General features: G+C 31.5%; 1 protein-coding gene across 13 annotated transcripts in view; it reads left to right on the plus strand.

Annotated features, from left to right (window-relative positions):
* The window catches only part of usp (retinoid X receptor ultraspiracle), a 93,556-nt gene that overhangs the window by 39,845 nt on the left and 35,251 nt on the right, over positions 1-18,460 (plus strand). For 5 of the 13 annotated variants that reach the window (XM_076400887.1, XM_076400878.1, XM_076400877.1 and 2 more), the window contains one exon: positions 11,694-11,711. The exons of the other annotated variants lie outside the window; for them this stretch is intronic. In XM_076400887.1, the coding sequence (XP_076257002.1) occupies positions 11,694-11,711 (18 nt within the window). The remainder of the gene's footprint in view (positions 1-11,693; positions 11,712-18,460) is intronic. 13 annotated transcript variants of the gene reach the window in all.

Genomic DNA, 18,460 nt, shown 5'->3' on the forward strand with positions numbered 1-18,460 from the left:
AAAATACTTGATTTTTGAATTAATTAACCTTTTCTACTATAATATATACTTGTTATGACAAATCCTCAAAAAAACATCCTTATTATAATAACACTGTGTTTGTTTCCTTTGTAAATTACGTTATAATTAGCTGTATTCCACGTCCTTTAAAGATATGGCTATAGTGTAATTAATCATATTTAAACAATACTATACCCTTAATTAAATACAATATCTGACAAGGAAACGATTCATTATTTCAGATATCTGTATTTGTAATTTTCTACTATAGAATATATGTTGTTTGAATAAACCATTATTATTATTATATTTGATTTTAAAATCCTAAACAATGACTTTAAAAACATAAAAAGCATCGTAGAGATAAAAATAAAACTAAATTAAGATCAACTTATCATCAATATAATCTAATATAAAACTCTTACTAATATAAAATATAATATGTATAAGTACCACGTATTGATATATAAGTACTGTAATTTTCTAAAATGCCTTATCATGACTTAGTTTCACCGAGAGCTAAAAAAGCTCGAATGAGTGAATCATAATTCCAGACAGTGACGATAATTTTTTCAATATACAAGAGACTACATAACCATTACCTGAATTCTTAAAGGTTCTTATCCAAAGAGCCTGTTTAGTGTGTATTAACTACAAACTTGACGTGGATTAAAACCTGGCAGTACTAAGACATGACAACAGCACCAATTCTACACACAGTGAAATATAATCGCATTTCATATGACAGCATTAAAGATAGAAGAAGTTCAAGCACCGGAATGTAGAACTGAGTAAAAAATTTAATTAATTATTGCAATTATTGTGCGTTTTTGGAGTTTCGAAAGGGTCGAATGAAAGTTTCAAGCACCCCTGACTCCTGGTCAGACGTTGATTGCAGAACTCCAGCAGCCAATTGAATAAAACATAAGGAACTTGATCAGAAAATACCATTTTTGGGCAACATACCAGGAAATTCATCATGTTGCATCACAATGGCAATGTTACCTCCGTCACTATGAACCTTGTCCAGTCTAGCAGTGTGAGATTTACCAGTTAGAGTCGGAGTTGTAGTTCCTAGAAAGAGTTCTGGACAAATTAACTTCGGAAACGTTTGAAGATTAGTTTTAATTGCCAATCGGTATAATGTTACAAATTATGCAACGTAACAGTACGGTTGCAGAGCGGGAATAAATTGAATGTCAGCCATCAGCAGCAGAAGTTTATTTTATAACTTTTTCTGTTTCTCGATATATTTTGTTGTACATACATGATGGATAAAATGCTTGGTAGATATACTACAAAAAGATCAACTCAAAGGTGGCCTCTAGCATTTTTTACAATATTCTCGATATTTCCTGCCTTGCATCATTTATTCTGTATTATGACAATAATAAAATGATTGTTAAAAATCGTATGAACGACGATTATTTTATCGGCAATTGGGCAGAGAGCTATGTACTCCATCCGTTGAAAGTCGTTCGAATAATGGACAAATTATGAGGCATTTCTCAATGAAAGTGGCGATTGAATATCTTCTTGGTCGAGCTATCAATCCGAATGCGCATCAGCGAACATCACCTGTATGTTCAGATGCAGCTCGATTCAACTGGGAGGAAAAAGATTACTGGTGTATGCTATCAATGTCTCCAAAGTGAATTTAAAAAACGTCGCAAAACTAGAAAAATATGTTCGGTATATGAGAACCCTATTTGTGACGAACACTGTATTACAACCACGACATGTGAAGGATGTACGAAATAATTTAATGTTTTAGGTGGTAGGTAAATGATGTGGATCGGTGAATGGAGGTAAAACGAAATGAAACAGTGGTGTTTACATTATGTGACCGTTATTTATTGGCTATATAAAAAATGTGAAAAATACAATTAGATAAAATGGATGGCAGCGGATTTACTTGGAGACGAGGCTTGGGCAGTCGATGGTGGCACATCTAAACCAAACGATGGTTGAGCACTGAATGAATCGAAATACCCTTCAATAACATTCCAGATAAACGTCTCGGGGTTGCCGCCAGCTATTCGTTATCGCGTTCTAGTTGGCGTGGCTGACACCCCGCCCATGTTCAACATCTGGGATTATATTTCTAGATATTTTGTACACCGTTATTCCACGATGTAAAATTCGACATGCCTCAAAGTCGCTACAATGTACTTCAATTTTTATATGGCACTGTATCATAATAAATAAAATAATGTAAATAAATAAATAGTAAAAGAATGGGAAACGATATTAATAAAATAAAATATAACGGAGTTATGTATTTCTTACTTACTATTTTTGTTATTATTTATAATAATAATTATTGTTTAAATAAAAAAAAATACAAACTATATTGTCTATTATCAATTTAAAAGGCAAATTAACTAAATACTTTAATAAGCAGTCTCTGAATTGTGTATAAACCCGTCGTTCATATACATTATTAACTTCAATTAATTAATTGATTGTTAAAAAATTTTACGAAAAATGTGTGTCCATTTGGGATCCAGACGGCCATAAAAAAATTTTAAAGAGAAGTTAATATATTTTACCTGCGGATTTAAATGGATACCCGGGTGCCCGGTCATTGACTTGCAGTTTTTATCTTGATTGGTTTGAAGAAAAGAAGCCATACTTGCGAACTATATAGAAAAAGGGAAACTAATCATTATCTGATGATCCTGATGCATCATATTTATTGAGACTGATAGTTTGCTTGATCTACGCTGCATAAGCAATAATTATTTTAAAATATTTACAGGTGTTTTTTTATCATTTTTTATGGTATTCATGGTTATATTCCAAGAAGAAAAATGTAACTAAACTTAAAAAAATTAACCTTGTTAATATTTTTCTGAGGCAATATCGTAACCTAACACTAATAGTTTGTCAATGTTAAATTGTTCTAACAAGACTAAAATAAAGAAAAAGATACAAAAACAGACAGTGAATGAGAAATGCATTTAGAAGGTTCTAATCAATTCTAATTTTAAATAGATTAGGAACGCTACACTCGCCGATACGTCACTCAGTGCGGCAAAGGTCAGTACTTAAATCTCATGTAGCATTCCGTTCGAGAATAAATTTCACTCAGATAATGTTCGTGAAAATAAGGTCAAGTGCAGCGCAATGATTCAGACTATTTCAAGCGAATTAATAAGTTCAGTTTTATTTTTTTTATAATCGTTTGGCAATATTACCTGCTTGTTCTCGCTAACTGATACAGCAGCTAATATTTTATAATTTTTGGTCTAGTATTAAAAAGTAGTTTAATGTTTGTTTCGCTCTAATAGGATATATAGCTTCATTCACGGAAAATGAATGTTTTAATGAAAAATGTTATGTTTTTAATATATATTTATAGATATACACTATACAATTTGAAAGATAAGAAAAACAGTGCGGGTAAATGAAACAAAAATTATCAATATAGCTAAACATTATGTTGTCAATTCCCACGAATTGTTTACTAATATAATTAATCAGAAATATACAGTATGCTGTTTTGATCTGTGTTATCTTATGTTATACGAGGGTGGTCTGATAAGTACTTAGCATCACCGTCCGATGGTACCACTATCGCAAGAAAAAATTATTATCGAAAAGTACATTCTCGTAGACGGCTACTGTCGAAATTTCAGCCCCATCGGACTCCTAGTTTTGTTTTATGCACGTATTCATCGTATTCTCCGGATTTGGCCTCGTGCGACTTCTTTTTGTTTCCGAACTTGAAAAGGTCACTCGCCGGACGGAAATTTTAGTCGAATGAGGAGGTCATCACCACCCACTTTGCAGACTTGGAGTTGTTGGAGCATCGCTAAAAGGAGATTAGTTGAGGAATAAATTGCCACTTTTCCAAAATTTTCGTTTCTTTTTTTCTTCTGCTTTTGTAGGCTAAGTACTTGGTGGGAATAAGCCTGTTGTAAGTAGCATACATTAAATTTAAAAAAAGATTAGATTTTTTTAAAATCTCAACGTATTGAAGTTTAACAAGCCGGCTACGCAGCAAAACAAGACAGCATCCTAAATAAGAAAAAAATTATCATATAAGAAGAGTTTCTTACCTTGAATGGTAACCAACGAAATAGATATGAGAAAAAGTATGGAAAAGACGACCAATAACAAGGGAATTTAAAAGGATCTCAAATAATAATTTAAGAATATACAGACAAATAAATTCGTGATCAGAAAAATATTAAAACTTCTAATATTGCACAGAAAAAAAAAGCAAGGCATTACTCAAAATACAGATGAGGAATAAACAAAAGAATATAAAAACTTTAGAATAAGGAATTGGAAATAAGGAAGATAAGGAATTGATGAGCGATGATGACAAATGTGGACAAAAGATAAAAAATCAATAAGGAAGAAGAAACAGATAAAAGAAAATATAAAATGGTAACTGGGCAGAAACTGATCAACTCGTTGTTCATTACGTTTTCCACACAAAAAGTCGATTTTACCACAGTTTACATAAATTTATAGCGATTTCGTTCACGTTTCATTCGACAGATATGTCCAAACCACTGTAACGAATGAAATGACTTCATACGATCTCGGAGAAAAACATGTAGAAGATGTTTTAATCATCGCTTTTGAAAGACCTCAAGCTTATTTCCGACCGTAACAGTGTTCTAAGAGCCACACAAAAGGATTGGTAAGATATGCGTTCGGACGAGTCGGATTTTAATCTTAACTATAATATTTTCAGCTTGGCCAAATTCGGTTTATTACTTCAGCGATAGATGCTACTTTCTTTTCCTATCATTTGTCTTCTCTCTTCCACGTTTACTCTAACTGAATCCCGTTGAACTTAAATATATCACTTGACGATTCCTCAAGCAGTATCAGCTAACTAAATCGTAATATATCTCGATGGTAGGTTAAACTGGAAACATCATGTGAGACAAAAAGCAGAGAAAATTAGACTAAAAGTCAAGCAACTGTACTGGTTAGTGAGAAGATATTCTCAACTTGATATAAAATTCAAGAGATTGGTTTAACTGATAAATCAAAAAGCCTATTTGGACCTATGGGGTACAAATATGGGCTTGCACTAAAACATCAAACCAACTAGTAGTCCAACGCACCCAAAACAAAGTTGCGCCATGATTTCGGGATCAAATGGATACACGAAATGATCCAAGATTTCGCCCTAAAAGTGGAAGCAATACAGCTACTGGACAACACGCAAGAAATCAAAAGATTGAAGCGAATAAAACCACACGAACTAGTGTAATGTATTGTTAACTTTAGCTTAAGTAGATTAGTTTTATTCTAATTTGGGAAATACATACTGATGTATTAATCCCGTACACGCCTTGCTTGTACATTAATACAAGTACAACAGAACAGTAGTAAAAATTAATTTGTAAATTAAGTTTGTACTAAGCATATCGAATGTAAGAAGTCATATGTGGAAGCCTCAATGTCTGCATAGTGAACGCCATATCTGTTTTAAAAATATTTTCGGATAATTGCATTTACTACTATATTGGTGTAGGTCTACCTTGGCGACATCGACTCGGATCTCATGAATTTGACAAATTATTTTGCATTTTCATGAAGCCATCGTAAGATGCCTGAAGAAGTTTTATAATTTTTAGGAGAATTTGTTCAGTTTTAAAAGCTGCCCAAAGTACAGAGTGCCATATGTGGAATGAAAATCGGTAAAAACGATGGTCGCATGCTTTCCAAGTCTTATTCGTTCTTCCGTAAACTGGTGAAGTACGAACCTCTTATATATAACCGCTATCCGGCATAAATCCACCTGCTCTTTGAAGTTTGTCTCTTCGCGAGGTCTTCGAAGTCTTATTTGTATGATTTTGATTGGATACATTACTCCACAAATATCTCCGGATTTGGCGCATGCGCACTCTCCTGCATAGAACACGCCATTGAAAAGAATAAACTATATTGCCTCCCTTTTCTAATGATGGTATATTCTTTTCGAGTCGATCGATACAGTCGATCAAGTCAAAACAACAACAAAATCTAGAATATTCAGATTTTGTGTTACATTAATAATTCTATACTAATAATAATTATTATTGTGTTATTCTTGATACTCTAACATACACAGGTTTTAAAATATGGAAGAACAAGGGTAAGTGCAGAATGTAAGGTTAAATTTTTAAGTTATAAAATTCAAACAGTATCAATTTTATTTATAACGGGAATATTAGCTGCCAAATTTATAACACGTCATTTTCAACGACATCGAATAGGCATCAACATATACCAAAATTCAATGATAACAAAATCAGAGAAGAAAATGTTTCTTGTTGTGTTCGAAGTAGTCAAATCATTAATGAGGTTTGTCCATCAAGAATGGTAGCAAAAATTGTAACTGGTAATAATTACACATTTATTTTAAATGTAATATATTTTAGTAATGATTTAAGTTTTATTATATAGGTAAGATGTAAGAATTTGATGAGACTAAATGTCGAAGAATGTGAAATTCAGAGAAACAGGGAAGAAGAAATTAGACAGCATTTTGCTAAGATGTAAAAAGTGTACAGTGATACTATGAAATAATTAAATTTGCTAACAAAAGTAGACCTAGATCAAATAAACAACTATCAAATCAAATATAAAACTATCAACGACATCCTAATGATCTAATGACATGGAAAATACAATGTATTATATAAGAGTATAGGTAAATAAATTATGTTTTAAAAATAACGATGTATTGACTGAAATTTCTTCAGTTTAAAAGTACGATAATCTATTAATTTTAGGCTAGTAAATATACAATAGGTTAATCGAAAGCCCGAGGTAGTTCATTAATGGGGTTTGTAGATCAAGAATAGTAGCGAACATAGTTGATCATATTTGGAAATTTTTAGCAGAATTTCATGCTTTCATATATAGTGGCGGGCTTTTTCGTTTGGTTTTAACTATATTGGCTGGGTTTGATTAAAACAATTTTGGTCTTTTTTTGGTAATATTTATTTATATGGTTCTTGGAGTTATTGTTAATTGCTGAAATATCTAAATTAATTTAAAAATTTATTCAATAATTTTTTAAATGAAATGTGTTATTTCAAAAAAAAATCAATGTTTATTTCCCTCCTTACATATCATATTATCATATTTGTGTGTAGCATTTTTATTTACCTCCTGAACCTATTTACGTGTATATATATATATATATATATATATATATATATATATATATATATATATATATATATATATATATATACGACATTAAATCTAATAAGCTGTATGTACGCATGCGTCAAATCCAGAGATATTTGTGAAGTAATGTATTCTGTTTTTATGTATCCTGAATTACTTTTCTCGACAGTTGATAAGAGACTTTATAGATCCATAGTTTAATTAATGAATTACTTAAGTATAGTGGGATTACTTGAGAAGTTCAAGCACACTTATGTTGTGATATATAATTATCTAATTTCAAACCATCATCATTGATTTACATTCTTATCTGTTCAAAATATTCGTAGTAGCAAGGTCACAGTAAAAAAACACAAATTTGGACAGCATCCAACTTTTTTTTCAAGGATGTTTCGTAGGTCGCCCTTGACGTAAATATAAAGCGTTTGTCATTGGATCACAGACATCACAGTCATTCTTTTTCGCATGACGAGCCTACAATAGTAATTACCACGGATGAGAAAAAAACGCACAAACACACAATTTATAATGTTTGGAATTATTGCGACACACACGTCGAAAATTGCCTGCTAACGTTATTAATTATGTGTCCAAAATGTTAAATCGTTTCCTGCGCTACCTAAAAAAACAAATTATAATGAATTCAGTTTTCCACCGTTTATCTGTTCCCTTGATCTGTTTAATTTTGTTGTTTTGATTCAATTTTTCTGAAAATATATTTCATGTGTTGTATTAAAAAAAAGTGTAGAATATTAAAGCACACTATTTCAGCATTAATTAATATTATAAGGCCTATAAATTATTCTTAAAGGATTGACCACAGATAGTGTTAAGCATTTATTCGCATCGGGTACACTTCTGACCGTCACATAACGTCATGTTCAGGCCTCAAGTTTTACTTTTCAGTATCTATCATTTCAATAAAGTGTGAACAAAGTATATTTTCAGTGCGTTGAAAGTGTCTGAATTTGTTCCGAGTAAATCACATTTCTGGGATGTTTTACGACAAAAAAGCGTCTTAACGTCATCTAATACTGTATAAAGCTTGCTCCACCATGCTCCATCGATTTCAACATGCTGAACGCATTACTTGGTGAAACCACCAGTGGGGATCGCTATCGACTACAATTAATGCGTTTGACACGACCGAAATACGAGCCAAGATACAACAATGTTGCAAGACGGGTGAAAACATACTTGGAAACATTAAAATGGGAAGTGCCACCCTACCTGCCGTATTAGTCAGACATTGCTACTTCTGATTACTAACAGGTCCGACCTGTTATATAATTATCGCTACTAGAATTAAATCCATATGTTTTTAATTAGCCCTAACCCTCAAACGATGCGTGTATAAATTTGACAGCTGTCGGATCATTAGTTTGTGAATTATGATATTTTGTGTGAAGCAACTTTTATTATTGTGAAAAAAATGGATAAAAAGGAATTTTGCGTGTTGATAAAATATTGCTTTTTGAAGGCAAAAATACAGTTGAAGCAAAAGCTTAGCTTGATGCCGAGTTTCCGGACACTGCCCCAGGAAAATCAACCATCAAGGATTGGTATACTAAGTTTAGACGTGGTGAAATAAGCACCGAAGACGGTAAACGCAGTGGACGCCCAAAAGAGGTTGTTACCGACGAAAACATTAAAAACATCCACAAAATGATTTTGAATGACCGTAAATTGAAATTGAATGAAATGGCAGACATTCTAAAGATAACAACTGAACGTGTACATAATATCATTCACGAATATTTAGGTATGAGAAAGCTCTGAGTAAAGTGGTTGCCGCGCGAGCTCACTTTTGACCAAAAGCAACGACGAGTTGATGATTCGGAGCAGTGTTTGAGGATGATCAAGCGTAATAAACCCGAGTTTTTGCGTCGATATGTGACAATGGATGAAACATGCCTCCACTCTTTCACTCCGAAGTCCAATCGACAGTCATCCCAATGGACTGCACACGATGAATGTGCTCCAAAGCGTGAAACAACGCAACAGTCGACTGGCAAGATTATGGCGCCGTATATTGGGATGCGCATGGAATAATTTTCATTGACTACCTTGAAAAAGGAAGGACCATCAACAGCGACTATTACATAGCGTTATTGGACCGTTTGAAGGACAAAATCGCCGAAAAACGGCCGCATTTGAAGAAAAAGAAAGTGCTGCTTCACCAAGACAATGCACCGTGTCAAAAAATCATTAATTGGGCTTCGAATTGCTTCTCCACAATCCACGTTATTCTCCAGATCTGGCCCCCAGCGACTAGTTCCTGTTCTCAGATCTCAAAATCGTCGAATGAAGAGGTGATCGCCAAAACTGAGGCCTCTTTCGAAGCAAAAGACAAGTCGTACTACAAAAATGGTATCAAAAAGTTGGAGGGTCGCTATAATTAGTGTACCACCCTTGAAGGGAATTATGTTGAACAAAAAAAACTAATTTTGCCAGAAAATGTGTTTTACTATGTTAGGCCGGGGACTTTTCAATTGACCTGTTACTTGTTCCGACATATGAATTGTGACCTGTCTGAGCAGCGCTTCACTTCTTATGGAGATATTAAAAAATAGATCGATTCGTGGACAGCCTCAAACCATGCGTCGTTCTTTCCAGATGCAATCCGTAAATTGCCTTAAAGATGGAGGCAGGTAACGGCATCGATGGAGGGTTTTTCACAATAAAGCTTCAAATTAGAAATATCCTTTTAAACCATTTTATAGGGCTTATACAATAGACTAATTTCACTAAATTTAATATCTCTGAGAATCCTAAATAAAATTTTACAAAAGTTCGATTCTTTCAACTGCAACTAGTTCTTAAGCAACCCAAAAGTCTTCTCTCTCTTAAGTAATCTAATTAGATTGAATGTTTTCATACAGTACTTTTCAATATATTTATGGTTAAATTGGAATAAATAAATAATTTTTTTAGTAGTTTTTTATAAATAAATTAATGTGAAAAATTAAAGATATAACAGAATGAAAAATGTTCAAATATGACGATTACGAGGGAAAATGTAACATCATACAGACAGTTTTGAATATTAATTTAAAATTTTAAATAATAAAATAAAATTTTCGGTGATAAGTCAGGATTTAATGTTAGTTACCTCTGGCCGGAGAGTAATTTACAAGTCGGGATACATTTCTGCAGAACATAGGTGAAACGACTTAATAATAATGTAATTAAGTTGATTAATAGGCTTAGGAAAAAGCTAGGAATCTTCCTTCTTCTTTTTCTTTTTATTTTGAATAATATTGGACAGTTTATATTAACCATAAGAATCATCATCATAATCATATGTGTGTGTGTGTGGAAATGAACACTAAGAACTGGAAGAAGATTTGATTTCTCTTGATAAGAACTAAGTTTGTTACGTAAAATTATGTCTAACACACTAATAATAAATATATCCCTTATGAAACAAAACAAGAAGTGATGCTAAAATACAATACAAAACTTATTAAATCTTTTCTAGTACTAATAGCTCAATGTAATGTATAATCAAATTTAGTAAATACAAATTTTAAATAATTAAAAAATAAAATGCATTGAATTAGAAATCGTTCGGTTTCTTTATAAATTATATGTGTATTTTATAGTTAGGAAGCAGAATTATTTAGAAAGAAAAATATTGAATCTAGCCTGGCATAACCCACATGGTATAAGAATATATAACTCTTATTAAATGATATACACAATAAGAAAGTCATAATGGATTTGAAGAAATAAATAAGAAGACAAGTTAAATCTGAATAATTAGTACTAACTTATATTTTTACAAGACATTATTTTTAGTGCTTCGTTGTAAATTAATTGTTAAATTTATCTGATATTAAATTAGTTATATCTTAATAAATGTGGATATATTTAACACATCATTCAATAACTCTCCTAATGAGTTTAATTACTTACTCTGCTTTTGAAGTGATAATTCTTCCTAGAGAGATTTATTTATGATCGTTTTGAACGTCTTTTACCAACTATTGTCCATTCATCTGCCGATCAGACTCACACCAATTTAAAAAATCATTTTTATTTTACTTCAAAAGCTCTAAACAATTCACAACGACAATAAAATTACTCTTGCTCAAGTGCTCATGTAAAATTTTAAACATACTATCTTCTGGTATATTTAAGGCAGCTATCTCACAAAACGTTTTGCGTATATACGTAACAATTTTATTATATTCTTCTGAAGAATTGCCGATTTTAGAAGACCAGAGCGTTTAGCATCAATAGTAGTTGGAATGACATGAAATTTTGACTTGTATTGTCAACAATGTGTCAGATAGGAAACTTATTGAGTGATGTGTTATTAAAACACAAACAAATAATTACAAAATTGTAAAATAATTGTGATACAAATACATAATAATATGTGAACATAAAGTTTTCTTTATTTTATGAAAACTTTGATATTTAAAATTAAAATCAAACAAAGTGATTAATAGATTGTTTTAAACATTTACGTCACATTTCTTAATAAATAAACTAAATGTATACACTATATTCTAATATCTACTTTTTCTTTATTTAAGGTTATCCATGCGCCAATGGTGAGTACTAAATCAGAATGAAAAACACCTTTTTTATGTTCCATGTTGTCCGCTTCGCATTATTTATGACATGTCTAATTGTGCTTATTTTTGTTGAATGTAAGATCACGGCCATCATCCGAATTCATGGTGCTATTCACTGATTGTAATCGCTGTTCATCATGAACCATTAACATATCATGAAGTGCTTTTAAGCAATTTTGTTTGAGTATTGTCATGTTTTTTGTTATTATTGGGGGTTAGATCAGTGTTATTTAAAGAACAACAATGATCAAATCTTGGATCGATTAACGAAACAATATTCAAATAATTAGAATCGAAAGTTTGGTTATAAATCGTTTGTTTATTTTTACTAGTTTGTGTGTGTGTCCTATTGTTTTATAATTAATTAGGTGTACTATGTAGCTTTTGGATCATTTTTGTTGGGTTAGGACCTTTTTCAGAATCAAAGGAATAAAGAACAAAATTCAATTTTATATAATCAATAGGCAAACAAACATGACAAAAAAAGTAAGTAATAAAATAGTCAATAATCAACTATGAAATCAATGAAAAAGTAATTGAAAAATTACTATTAAGTTCAGTTATTTCTAATTAAATATTATAAACAACAAAATAGGGACATAAAGAAAATATTTATAAAACTTACAAAGAAAAGTAATAAATCTGAAAAATTGATTAGTAAATAATAATCATCAATGTATTCAGTGCAGTTTTAAAATTATTACTACAATAAGGACTTGGAAAATTGTAGTATTTTTGTAGAAATTTTAACTATAGTAGTTGGACGTATTGTGGATATTATATGTAACATAATATCTTTATATATAATTTACAATTCAGTACATTTACAAGTTCAGTTATTTCTAATTAAATATTATAAACAACAAAATAGGGACATAAAGAAAATATTTATAAAACTTACAAAGAAAAGTAATAAATCTGAAAAATTGATTAGTAAATAATAATCATCAATGTATTCAGTGCAGTTTTAAAATTATTACTACAATAAGGACTTGGAAAATTGTAGTATTTTTGTAGAAATTTTAACTATAGTAGTTGGACGTATTGTGGATATTATATGTAACATAATATCTTTATATATAATTTACAATATATACGTAAATATTAATTTGGGAGAAACTGTAATTCCTCAAGAAGCAAAACCAACAGAAGCTTATTTCAAATTATATGTTGTTTATAAGGATTTAAGTGAACGCCAGTATCAGAATAAGTTTGCTTGTTTTCATACGGGAAATTTCGATACTAAAGGGCTCCATCATTAAAAAAGCCACATAAGTCTTAAAAATTAATTAATTACTTCCGAAATATTGATTGATGAATAGACTTGGGTTTCCATTTGCGACAGCTTGTAGCTCAACCCTTTATATAAAGTACAATTCTCAATATCAGCTATTTATACAATATTATACCTTTATATGAAGATTTGGATAATATTATTTAATTAATCTTGTATTGATAACGCATTATTGCATTATAAATACGCGACCCTGGCATTTTTTTATAAACAACGAAATATTTCAAAAGGAAATGTTTATTAATTTAAAAATACCTCTAGATTGTATTGGAATTAATATTAATTTCAAGATAATTTCTGTAAATAAAATTCTTCGTTTTTTACAACCATTTTCTAGTTTCTTATACAATAAAGTTATAAATAAGTTAGTGGTAAATATGTTAGTTGTTCCAATTAAGAATTGTTATGCGATTTCTCTTGGTTTTATTATATTATTGCTCATCTACAATTTTACGTTCAGGTGTGACCGTTCAAAATTAAAGACAGCCATAACAAATAAATTAATCGATAATCTATTTGTTGTTTACTATTCTTAATCAAAGTTGTTGATGTCATTTTATCAAAAGTCGTTATTACTGCCTTGGACTTGAAGTTGTTAAACTAGTTTTCAAATGTTCTCGTTATTGAAGGTTACTTATGTACAATAAAATACTCAATAACAAGGTACTAATCCGTTGATAAATATTAAAAGAGGACGATGGATTTGGTGACTTAAATCTGATAACTAGATTGCTTTAGCTTAAAGAAGAAATGCTTCAGTTCTTCCAGCTTGATTTTTGTTCATTTGATATGAGTATTCTTTATCGTTTTTTATGGAGTATGTTTACAAAGACACTCGGTTACCTTCAGTGTCACTTTTCTTTGACTAAAGACGCTTGACGCTGTATAATTTTCTTCATTTATATTTTGTTGAAAAGAAAATTGATTAATTCATAAGTAAACTCGTATGTGTTGACAGAAATTTGATATGAATATAGTTACAAAGCAGCTCAGTGGGATTTGTGACAATTATTATTGCGTCATCAGTCAACCATACAATAATCATTCAGTGGTTACCAATATGTATATCAAAATATTAAGCTTTTTATAATGTTGCTAAACCTACAACAATTTGAATAAGGGATATTAGATTCTATGATGGTCTTGTCGCTTCTTCTTTTCTCTTTCTTCTTTGAACCCTACAATAATCATTAAGAACTTTTTTCTTCCCTTTCTTTTGTGACGTTGTTTTTCACGCAATATTTCAATCAAGAACAGCGCTTCACATGCGAAATGACCCAAATTGAAACAAAAATTAACGCTTTTCATAAATTGAGTTTTGTTCATACAGAGTTTGACATGGTTCGATCACAAAAGAAATATGTTGGTTCCTCCTTAACAGAAGGAAACATGCTGATATTTATAGCTGAAGTAACAATGCTTGCAAAATAGTTATACTTTGTGTTACGCCACTATTAAAACATTTCTCAAAATGTATTTATTCATAATATATAATATGCATCACGTAGTAATCTTTTATATGTTTATATTTTTTGTAACACACGTATTTATTTATCAGTATCCACAACAATAGTTACGGGAACACATGTTTATATTATTTTAAGGTTTCTTATATGTCACAACATCGTTATTGTTATAAACTTTAAACAACTATTTGTTTTGGTAATGCTTGTTTGGCGGCGACTTGCGAAACAATAAACTGTGTCTGAATACATAGCCGATCTTATGATATGTGGGGACTTGCCAATTAAGCAATTACCCTTGAGATGTTTATAAAAAATCAATGTTAAACAAAACAGGTCGTTAAGCTCATACGACCAAGAAAATAGCATAGGCTCTTCCAAGTGATCTATATTTACGCGACCCCATGACCGAGAAACAATCGCCAAAAATTGTGCTATCGTTGCACATCTGTTTGTTTGGCGCTATGTTGCCAAACGTGTCGAAAAAATCACGAAAATAGATCGGGCTTACGTAACTATGAATTGAATATAACACTTATAGAATACAATAAATACAGTGTCATTAAAATGGTACTTGTGTATTTTTAGCACGACCATCTTGGATTTCCTATATAGAAAATTATGAAGCAGTTTTGCTTAAAATATAAACATTGCAAATTGTTTGTAAAGACTTTTCCAACACTTACTCGGCTTGAATAAAGGCGCTGATGACTACTTTTTAGCTAGCTTTCCTGCCTCTAATATGCTCATTTAGGTCGTCACTTTATGTCGTGCTTTATATATAATTTAGCTGTTCGGCGTCCTAACAATTTTCCGTCGCGTGTCAATTGCAGTGTAGTGTCTTTGTCCTTAGTCGTATTATAAGATATTATGAGGGTCATATTATAAAACAACTCCCTCTTAAAGAAACGGCCAACAGGGATATATGTGGTCGTTGCTCCGTCTGGACAGCTTATAATTGTTATAAAAATTGTTTTTGAGTATCGATTGTACCTTCATCCGCCAGTTTGCCTTTGAAGATCTTCGAAATGACACTGTTTCTACCAAAATCTCCGTGGCTCCCCTCTACGGAGTGGTTTTCTAAATTTTGGTGACTCCAGATTTCAATAATCTACGGCTAAGAAATTGAGCTACTGCAATCCGCTTTTGGTGAGCGTTCACCCTGAACTGGTGGCCTTACATCTTGAACTGTGCATGTGCCTGGAATCCACGGACTAAAGGTGTTTTTCAAAGCTTGAATGTCTTACTTGAAATAGTTTATGGCTAGGGTATCATTGAGTACCTTCAATCCACTCTTTGTGACCTTACAGCTTCAGCTGCGATACTTTTGCCCGGACTCCACCATCCAACGTCAACCTGTGTTCATTTCTTGATAATTAATTTGATTGCGATTAATTGAATGAATTCAAAAGAGAATAGCCTTATGATATCTCCGGAAGCCCACCAGCTGCGTCATTTATATTTTGGGAAAGGGTTTTGATCTCAAAAACAATTAATTTTTTTGAAAAAACTAAGGTATTTAAGGAAAAAAAGAGGCGAGCAGTGATACAAAGCGACACTGGGGGACTTTATCTAATAGAAAACATGTCTCTCGTCTCAATCGTTCACCATTTAGGTAGTTTTTAAACACATGGCCATATTGTATAACATATATACTTTCTATTTTTCCATCAGATAACCTACTATATATGTTAATGATCCTATTTTAATACTATTTTATATACATGGTCTTTAAAAATGATGACATCATCAAAGCTTGCCAGTTTATAACCTCACACCTATAATCTACTTATTGTCACTAATGTTTTGAAAACTCTTGCAGATAATGGTTTTGCTTAATTTGAGTTTCCAATTTGTCATCTTCATCTTCATTTATCTGTCAAACTTCTCGAGTTAACCAGAGGATTTCATAAACTTTTTGTTGTTGTATATAAGTAATAAAAATAATTATGCAAAATTAATAGTATTTATGTAAAGTATTTTTATGTAAGATATTCTTTTTCATTTTGCTTAAAAATTCGGTGCTTTATTTGATTAAAAATTAGCAGTAAATTTAATTTCAAATTTTATCTTGGAACTTTTCAAATTTTACATGTATCAACAATGATTTTTGAATTACCCTCGAGGGATTAATTTATTAATTAATAGTAAAATATATTTGAACTTATGGGTTCCAATATGGAGTTGCACCAAACCGACGCTGTCAAAACAAAGTACTTCAATTAATTACTAAAGCTTATTTCTACGAAGCCAAAGAACATCAGTCGAATGACCTCGAAATCAAATGGATCTACCAAATTATGCAAGATTTTACCGTAAAAGAAGTTTAATAAATCACATCAACGTATAAGGAATACAACTACTCGTTGTCCAGTAAAAAGGCAGGAAATCTGAAGATTTAAGCAAACCAAACTACACGATCTGTAAAGTGTATAAATGTTACTATTAACATTAGCTTAATCTATCAGATCAAAGAATCTATCAAAGTACAAATGAAAAGTAGTAATAATTTAATTTATAATTAAAATTATACTGGACGAATTTAATAAATGGTTCATAACATCACTACAACCAACTATTAATCAAAAGATCTCGAAGTCAAACCTTGAAGATGAAGATATCTGTACGAAAATAAGACCGATCGAGTCACGTGATTTGATCGTAAAATGCCATTCGATAAATCGTGTTTTTATATGTGAAGCAACGATATCGGACCAATTTAAATAATTAATAACGGAAGATGAGAAGAACAGATAAGAACGAGAATATTGTTCGTAAAAGATCATGGCCAGAACAAGGCGATTGATGTTAAAAGTCTGAAATATTTGATTGGAAACGAATTGTTTATCGGAAGTTACGGTCGGTGAATTATTTACTCAGATTTATATTGTTAGCAACTCACAGCAATAATTGGAAAGTTAATAAGGTACTCCAAACATGTTACACTGGAGAAATATTGTATTATTTTTTTAATTTGTTATTGTTCGAGTGTTTATAGGTTAATGATGTATTGACTTTTATGGAAAAAGGTCTTTATGTTTCCTAAGCGTCCTCTTGTTACTACATTTACTTAACATTTACTTTTACTTTTGATATACAACACCACATTGGTGTATTTACTTAGGAAATCTGAGATGAATTGGGAATTAATTCTAATACAAAGGTCTAATATTAAACAAGAATGTTTTTCCTATTTTCCACTGTCCTATGTTTTCTTAACTTCAAATTTATCATATATCTTAAATTCAAATTGGATTCGTTTAATATTTATATTATATATCTGAAAGGAAATGTAAATGGGTGACAAAATTCTCCTCTTATGAACAAAGAGTATACCATCTAACACATAACGTAAACACCACCACACAACACGTAACAGATCAATTGGAAAGACCCCGGCCTACCATAGTAAAACATATTTTTTTGGCAAAATTAGTTTTTTATTCAACATAATTCCTTTCAAGACTGATAAACTGATTATAGTGACCGTCCAACTTTTCGATACTATTTTTTTAGTAGGTCCCAGCGAGCGTTCTTTTGAGATCTTAGAACAGGAATAGTCGCTGGAGGCCAGATCTGGAGAATACGGTGTATGAAGAAGCAATTCGAAGCCCAATTCATGGATTTTTGCCATCAATGACTGTTGCGTTTTCCCACGCTTTGGAGCGGGTTCATCGTGTGCAGTCCACTCGGATGACTGTCGAGACTGACTTGGATTTCGGAGTGAAATGATGGAGCCATCCGTTGTCACATATCGCTGCAAAAGCTCGGGTTTATTACGGTTAATCATGCTCAAACACTGCTCCGAATCATCAAGTCGTCGTTGTTTTTAGTCAAAAGTGAGCTCGCGCGGCACCCACTTTGTACAGAGCTTTCTCATATCCAAATATTCGTGAATGATATGATGTACACGTTCAGTTGATATCTTTAGAAATAGCAGACATTTCATTCAATTTCAATTTACGGCC

The sequence above is a fragment of the Rhynchophorus ferrugineus genome, unplaced genomic scaffold (assembly GCF_030347505.1).
Source record: "Rhynchophorus ferrugineus isolate W39M unplaced genomic scaffold, kcgeb_rfMv2 rfM3, whole genome shotgun sequence".
NCBI classification, from domain to species: domain Eukaryota; kingdom Metazoa; phylum Arthropoda; class Insecta; order Coleoptera; family Curculionidae; genus Rhynchophorus; species Rhynchophorus ferrugineus.